This window comes from Colossoma macropomum, unplaced genomic scaffold, assembly GCF_904425465.1.
Source record: "Colossoma macropomum unplaced genomic scaffold, Colossoma_macropomum, whole genome shotgun sequence".
Taxonomy (NCBI): Eukaryota; Metazoa; Chordata; class Actinopteri; order Characiformes; family Serrasalmidae; genus Colossoma; species Colossoma macropomum.
This window is the reverse complement of record NW_023494792.1, coordinates 239,354-247,752: the sequence shown is the minus strand read 5'-3', so window position 1 is coordinate 247,752 and position 8,399 is coordinate 239,354. Positions and strand designations below refer to the sequence as shown.

Sequence of the window (8,399 nt, the reverse complement as noted above, 5' to 3'; positions counted from 1 at the left end):
ATCATTTATTAAATAATTTATTTAACCAGTTCTAAGGGTTGAAACTAGGAGATGTAAAAACAGCTTAAGAGTATCAAGGCTAGAGAAAGTTAGTACTTTTAGGGGTGGAAGCAGAGGAGTCAACGTTAGGGAGAATACAAGGTTTTAGATTTTTTAATGTCCAATATTTTATGTCAAACCCTGACGTTAAACAATAGTTGAAAAGGGAATGTTTAACTTTGCTACAGTTTGTAACATTTCAGACCACCATAGGGGTCTTCGGTCATCAGATTTTTGCCGGTGCCGTGAGATTTTTAACCAAGTCCAGCATGTGTGATTCTTTAGTCATTTTCTCTTAAAAAAAAAAAAAATTGATGTTTTCTCCATGATATAAGAAGCATTTTTTTGGTTCTGGATGGAACATTACCAATAAATAAGCTAAAAAGAAAGCTAAAAATAAACTAAAAGGAAAGAATTCAACAGAGCTCGAGATAAAACAAGGGTAAACATTGGAGCAGCTTTTTGACAGGTGTGAGGGAACTATGGGACCTGAAGGGCTTCAAATCTGATGTCGAGTCAGTCTCATTTGAAAGGTAATTAACCCTGCTTGGTTATGTTTCATTTGATTGTTAAAAAAAGAAGGCTCCAAAAGTAATCCATATCTTTTAGCCTTCTTTGGTTACCAGCATACATGTAACTGAGAGGGAATGAAATTGTAGACAAGGTTTGGCAGTTCCACCAAGTAAGGCAGAGGCAAAAGTTTTGATTAAAAGTTAAACAATAAAAAAATACATAAAAAATAAAAACTCCAGCAGCACTGCTGTGTCTGATCCACTCAGACCAGCACAACACACACTAACACACCACCACCACGTCAGTGTTACTGCTGAGAATGATCCACCACCCAAACTACCTGCTCTGTGATGGTCCATGGGGGTCCTGACCACTGAAGAACAGGGTAAAAGGGGGCTAACAAAGTATGCAGAGAAACAGATGGACTACAGTCTGTAACTGTAGAACTACAAAGGGCACCTATATAGTAAGTGGATCTGATAAAATGGACAATGAGTGTAGAAACAAGGAGGTGCTCATAATGTTATGCCTGATCGGTGTGTGTGCAAACATTGTGGCAGAATGATTGAGAACATGAACATCAGGGTAGACATCTATATACAATTCAACAACAGATTGGCTTAGCTGTAACCAGGAGATATGATGGGAGGCAAGAGATTGTTATTACATAATTTCAAATAGAGCATGCAGTGCTAAATTCCTCACTGCACTTAATAATGAAATATGAATCAGGGTTTTGCCAAAATTGTCAAAATAGAGAAATGGTTGAAGATATTTTGGTTCACTGTGAGATCAAGGATGTTACAAGGATTTCTCTCTGAAGAGCTTACTTGAATATGGGTCAGAGATGCGCAGGGTGCACAAACAGGTTTTGTCAGTTTTTTGAGGTCCACTGAGGTTTATGATTTTACCCTATTTCTGGGGTTTAAGATTGCATATATATGCACAGGATGGTCATGTGCTTCTGAAGTCTCCCTCCACACTCCAGCTCAGTAGATGGCAGTAATGTACCTCTTGGGCCACCAGCTGCCATTCACACAGAAGAAGAAGAAGAAGAAGAAGAAGAAGAAGAAGAAGAAGAAGAATTCAGCAGTCTATTGTTTTTATAGAGAAAAATGTTGCTCTGTTAAAGGTAAAGAGCTGTTTGATATTACTTTATGCTATTTACTCTGTATTTTTAACACACTCTCACAGAGATGGGTAGAGAAATGTTTGCATGTGATAAGAAAGATGCAAAATATGTGAATTTTGTAAGCTAACACAGAAGCAGCCTTAGTCACACTTATTATGGCAGTTATTTGTTAAAATAATTCCTAACTTCTTTTTTGGCTTTGACTTCATTCTGTCATGTTGGTTCAGCTCCTGGGCTGCTTTACTGTTTCTCACACCTCTCACTTTGTAGGTTTAGCATTTTACTTTAGGCCAAAATGATCCAACAAGTAGAGAAGAACAGAATTACAAACTTCAGTTCCTGTGCTAATGGATATGTGCTGGCTGGACTACTTTTGCTTGTTCCTTCTTCTGCTCTATGGTTACTTCCTAATGGGGAATGCTAGTTAAGCTTGGGTGGGAGAGCGTTGCTGGTTAAGTTTGCATGGCTCAGTAATGCTAGTAAGACTTGGGTGGGGGTTGCTGGTTAAGTGTGGGTGGATGAGGGATGCTAGTTGTGTTTTTTGTTTTTTGAGGGTGGTGCGGGTGTCCCATGAACATCCATGGAAAGAAGCTAAATCCTGCTCAGAAAGTCACTAAATGTGGCTAGATAATGCCCTGTGCTAATTGGCGTATTTGTGACATCATCACATCATATTTGCATTCTGCCAAGTTTACCTCCTGCTGCTTCTCTCCTACTCTGTGTTCATACACACTGTATTTTCATACAGCCGAGTTCCCACTAACGCTGTTCTTATTTACATATTCTTTTGTTGTCAGGTAAGTATGAAATAATCACTGAAATGGAGCCCATTAAGACTACATGTTAACCAGTAGTCATTTCTGAGCTGTTTCCAAGCTGCTGCTGTGCATTGCTAAAATCCTGATGTTATAATCACAATATTGACAAAATAACCATACACATAGTTTAAAGACAACATCTGTGCTGTGATTTTATTTACATGTGAAATTATCACTCAGAGCGAAAGTTAAAGGCAACAGAATATTCTTTTTTTTTCTTACACTAAACCCTTGTGTGTTAGTGTATGGAAGCCTGTTTTTGCCACTGGCGAAAAATATATAGCCATTTAGTAAGTCATATTAATGAGAGTTTTCCAAAATTGCAATTCATATCTCATAATTATGGCATATCATCTCATTATCGTGACTTGCTATCTCATAAGAATGACAACAGCGTCCTCGATTCTCATTATTATTTACTTAGTCAACAATTATTGAGATATTGTCTCATAATACTGAGAATTTTCTCAACATGGTATGGTAAACTATTTAATTATGAAAGACTAAGTTGTTATTATAAGAATATGCTGTAATTGTAAGCAATAATTATGACGCAAGTTATTGTTGTCAGATAGTAAGACATATGTCAAAATAATGAGATACAAAATCGTTATAATAATGCTTCATCTTTGTAAACGTTTGTCTAGTGAACCACAGCTTGAGGCAGCTTTTTCCACTTGATTGGTTTCTGACCATGTTATAGATTTATCATTGTTTTATTACGTTTGACATTGAATTTTACATTTCTGTAATTTTTTTTTCCAGGAGAGAATGGCCTTCTGTTCTGAGTCCTCTCCTGCTCCTAGTGTCCACTTTCCAACAGTTCACAACCACATCAAGAAACCACCAAGCCATCAAGGGGATTGCATCACATTGTTGAAGCCAGAAGAGATTAAATGTGAGGATGTGGTGTCTGAAATCTCCAATACTCAAACATCTTCTGCAACACTCTGCACCAACCCATCACCCAGCATCACACATGATGAGGTGATTTTTTTCTGCAGAACTTATTTGCTGTTGTAATATTGAGCCTCAAAGTGTATGAGATAATGTTTGAGTTTAAAAACATATTTAATTTATATTTCTATTAAACCTGCACCATGTTAGATTTGGAGACCTCTCTGGTAGAAATATGTAATTGCACCAATGCTCGTAATGTTGATTGTCAGTTCCTAATCTCTCTGCTCACACTAACATACAACATATGCACATGCATAAGAAGAACACCATATAGAAGAACACTGACTGTTCTTCTAAAGGTAATGCAGTTTTTCACCCCAGCCTTTATGTATGCCATTATTCAATACCTAAATCAACCTAGAACATCAAGCCCTCGAGAAATGTGGCCTTAGAGCAGTACAGTTTGTGTGGCACACGTTGTTAGCTATAACAGAATGAAAGACGCAGGAACGCTGATGCCGCTGGAGTGTCCTCTAGGACACCAGGTGGCACTGGGGTGTCCTCTGAGACCCCATGCAGCACTGTCAACACTAGCAACGGCTCTGTGCTCTCTTCCGGGACACAAGGCACTGCTGTCATCAATGGCGACACGGGTGTCCTCTGGAGCACCCGGCAGTGCCCAGGCATGGGCCATAGCAGCCATTCTGGCCAGGGAGAATCTTTATCCTCCACATTGGGTATGCCCTCTCTTGGCCAACCCAACCCTGCGATCCTGGCCCATGGCCAGGATAGAAACAACAGGGCTCGGGATCATGTGCAGGTCAGGGACATGACGGGAGAGGGCGGTACTCTGACCACCCTGTACCATCCAGTAAAATCCTGCATATGAACAAACGGCTTTATTTACACAAGTCCCACTTTTCTCAGTCTCTCTCAGCTGATGGCGAGCATGAGATCGTGTGGCCAGTGTCCTCTTCTCTCACATGCTGGAGAGAGCCAGTCTTTAAAGCATCCATGCTCTTCCGCTGATTGATAATTAGATATAATTATTATAATAATGCTTCATATTTGTCTGTAAAAGTTCTGTTTGGGAAACCCCACAGCATGACACAGCTTTCTTCATTTGACTACTTTGATTTCTGTCCAGGTTATGCTGGGCAGAGATTATGTTTATCATTGTTTTACTACATTTCACTCTAAATTTGACATTTTCCTATTTTTTTTTCCAGGAAAGAATGGCTTCCTGTTCCGAGTCCTCTCCTGCTCCTACTGTCCACATTCCTGCAGTTCTAATTCACTTCCACAACCACATCAAGAAATCACCAAACCACCAAGAGGATCACATCACAATGTTGAAGCCAGAAGAGATTAAATGTGAAGATGTGGCGTCCGAAATCTCCCATACTCAATCTTTTGCTATACTCCAAACCAACACATCACACAAACACACATATGATGAGGTAATTTTTCCTGCAAAACCTATTAGTTACAATTATTTATTGGTGGAAAAACAGATCCTTAAAATATATTAAATAATATTTAAGTTTAAAAACGCAGTTAATATTTCTTTTAAGGCTGCACTATGTAAGATTTGAAGACCTCTGGTAGAAATGTGTAATTGAAAGGATGAATGGATTGCATCACTCACATCCAAAAGGCAGACAACGTTGATAGGCTGATTGACAAATCGAGAAGACAGCACTTTTGGAATAAATTTGGGTTTTTGTTGACTTTTCTAGCAGATGTGATTGCTAGAAGGAAGGCTGTTTTGAGTGATAGCCTCTTGATGTCTACACCACCAGGTGGTTTGAACAGAGTTTTACACAGAGAATCTAACACCACACATAGGTCCCAAGTTGGGTTTCTGGGCTGTTCTGGTATGCATAGCTGTCTGACACCCTTGAGGAAAGATGTGACGAGTCCAAGTGAAACCAAGGTGCAACTGTCCACTTGCATGTGATGTGCAGTGATTTCTGCCACATGTACTTCAATCATAAGGAGAAAGACCTGATCCAACAACCTCTGTACAAAATTCAGGACAGTGGGTAATGGACAATCAATAAGATCTATAGCTTGATCAGAACATGATGGTGATAATAATCTTCTTCTAAATGAACATGGTATGAGTGGAAGGTGCACGGGCATTCAACAGTGTTGTTCACACTTAATGTGCATTCCATGAACTCTGCTCTTGCCCCAGTGGCCACACCCAGAACTGTAGATGGCCTGGCCAGGGATGCAGTATTCTGCTGTCCATCTGTGACAAAAGGTCTTGCCTGAGGGGGAGAAGCTTCCCTGACAACAGCGATATAGTGAAATATATTTAATTCTGGAACTTAAAATCATTAGTTGTCTGAATAAACCAGGGTCTTGCTGGTCAACATGGGGGGAATCAGCAGTGGTTGATGTTGCTGTTGTTGGACCCTGTGTAATATAGCAGATAATTGGGCCAGCTGTGTGCAGGATGCCCCAAGCCAAATGAGGCTTTGCAAGTCTATTTGGGCAAACCAGACAGGGAAGTGTGTAAGCATCTGTGAATAGATCCACTTTGGCTCTGCCTTATGTGTTCCATATCATCTGAGCTGTTTCTGGGTTTAATCTTCAGTTTCCCTGAGAAATATGATGGCGGGAGAGTGAATCGGCCACTTGATTGAGATGACAGGGCAGGTGAAACGCACAAAACACAATCTGCCTTGTTGCTCCCTAAATGGTCAATGTGGAACAATGTATATGTATTGGTTGTCTAAACAAGAACGTTTGCCCTGTAGGGATGAGGCAAAGCATCATTGGGCTGGTGAACTCTGGCCTGTCTCCTACTTGTGGCCCATTTGTTCCAAATGTTACCCCAGCCTAAGCTGAAAGCATCTGTTGTGGCATGTACATACTGAAGGGTAATTCCTACCAATGTGTGTCGATATCGAACTGGATGGAGTCAAAAGTGTATGGCTCAAATTTGGAATAGGCACAGCTACAACAGACCAAGAGCAGTGACAGGCACCGCAGACAGGCACAGAATTGAGGAGGCACTGGTGAGGTGGCTGCTGGGGACTGTCCCATCTGCTGGCAGCATGCTTCTGTACCCATCTCTCTTAGGCCTCTTTTGCTGCAGGGCTGAAAAGCTGCCCAGGTAGCAGAAGCAAGGATCTCAAATTAGCACAACGTGGGTCCGAGAGTGGAGACTGTGTGAGCCACACCCATCTTCGAGTTTGAGCCTGAAGCTCAAGAACTCTGCCACACATCGCTATCATTATAGCCACAGATAAACGCAGCCTGGTGGCTGAAGGGTAGCATCAAGAGTTCAGATTGACCGTAGCCATTCACAAGAAATGTGCAACAGTAACCTAACGGTACTCTTTGAGAGTTGTCTGAAGTTTTTAAGACTCTTTTGACAGTTTTTTACCACTCTGTCTTCCTTTCTGCCTTTTTGCCTTCCTTTCCACCACTCTGTCTTCTTTTAGCTTGGGGTAACATGGTTCATAAGGTTTAGCAAAGGCTTTGAATTTCAAGTACCCACATTATTTAGTATCCGATGACAAGCAAATACAAATTTTAGCTCAAAAAGGTAAATGCTGTACTTTGCCACAAACAAGCCTGTCTATTCCATACGGCCAAGGGCTTGTGAGTGGCACACAAACTGTACTGCTTCTGGGCCACATTTTTGATGTTCTTGGTGAATTGAGCAAATAACAATAGCATGCATAAATGCTGGACTTTTCCGTAGTTTTACAGAATCCCAAACAATACTGAAAAGGTTAATAGTTAGATATAATTATAACAGTGCTTTATATTTGTCTGTAAAAGTTCTGTTGGGTAAACCTCACAGCTTGACACAGCTTTTTCCATTTGACTACTTTAATCTCTGACCAAGTTATTTTTTTGTACATTTGACACTGAATTTTACACTTTCCTATTTTTTCCAGGAAAAAATGGCCTCCTGTTCTGAGTCCCCTCCTGTTCCGACTGTCCACTTACCTGCAGTTCTAATTTACTTCCACAACCACATCAAGAAACCACCAAGCCACCAAGAGGAATGCATCACAATGCTGAAGCCAGAAGAGATTAAATGTGAGGATGAGGTTTCCGAAATCTCCAGTACTCAAACATCATCTGCTACAGGCTGCACAAACCCATCACCCAGGACCCAAGAAAACACAGACAAAGGATTAAATCACCAGTGCTCAGAGTGTGGAAGGAGTTTTGATACACTGGGTCATCTCCAAGTACACCAGCTCAGTCACACAGGAGAGAGACCGTATCCCTGCTTATGGTGTGAAAAGAGTTTTACTAAACCAAACAATCTGAAACAACATCAGCTCGTTCACACAGGAGAGAAACCGCATCAATGCTTAGAGTGTGGACAGAATTTTGCTAGACAGAGTCATCTCCGAAGACACCAGCGCATTCATACAGGAGAGAAACCGTTTCACTGCTCAGAGTGTGGACAGTGTTTTACTAGACAGACTCATCTTCGAAGCCACCAAAACATTCACACAAGAGAGAAACCGTATCGCTGCTTAGTGTGTGGACAGAGTTTTCTTAGACAGTGTGATGTCCAAAGACATCAGCGTTTTCACACAGGCGGGAAACTGTATCACTGCTCAGAGTGTGGAAAGAGTTTTGAAAGAGATAATGGTACCCTCAAGGCACACCTGTGCATTCATGCAGGAGAAAAGTCATGACACAGCTAATGCTGTGGGAAGAGCTTTAAGCATTTGAATTTAGACACACAAATGCTTCAAAAGTGTGTGTGTGAATATATATATATATATATATTTTCCACAAAACGGAAAGTAGAAGGTCTGATTTGAAGATCAGACTCTATTTTACCATGATTTTATGGATAACATCCTAGATCAGCACTTCTGCTCTGAGAAGATCTGTGAAAATGGGTCCTGGTTTTCCATGGTTGGAGTTCCATTTTCAACAGTACCAAAGATTTCAAGACATCAGTGTACGTTCCAACTCCAGAATGTTCAGTTTGATTGGGAATAATGTGT

The 8,399-nt window shown here is 40.7% G+C and overlaps 1 protein-coding gene across 1 annotated transcript; it reads left to right on the top strand.

Annotated features, from left to right (window-relative positions):
* The first annotated feature begins 1,617 nt into the window (after positions 1-1,617).
* LOC118812774 (zinc finger protein 726-like) lies at positions 1,618-8,111 on the top strand. Its single transcript, XM_036577891.1, has 4 exons — positions 1,618-1,684; positions 3,268-3,489; positions 4,632-4,862; positions 7,323-8,111. The coding sequence occupies exons 2-4, from the start codon at positions 3,274-3,276 to the stop codon at positions 8,079-8,081; spliced, it is 1,206 nt and encodes a 401-aa protein (XP_036433784.1). The 5' UTR covers positions 1,618-1,684; positions 3,268-3,273; the 3' UTR covers positions 8,082-8,111.
* Positions 8,112-8,399: the final 288 nt, after the last annotated feature.

Excerpts from the sequence above, each read along its gene's own strand:
- LOC118812774 (XM_036577891.1), top strand. The coding sequence starts at position 3,274 with ATGGCCTTCTGTTCTGAGTCCTCTCCTGCTCCTAGTGTCCACTTTCCA. Across the intron at positions 3,490-4,631 it reads CCAGCATCACACATGATGAG|GAAAGAATGGCTTCCTGTTC; the intron begins GTGATTTTTTTC and ends TTTTTTTTCCAG. Across the intron at positions 4,863-7,322 it reads ACAAACACACATATGATGAG|GAAAAAATGGCCTCCTGTTC; the intron begins GTAATTTTTCCT and ends TATTTTTTCCAG.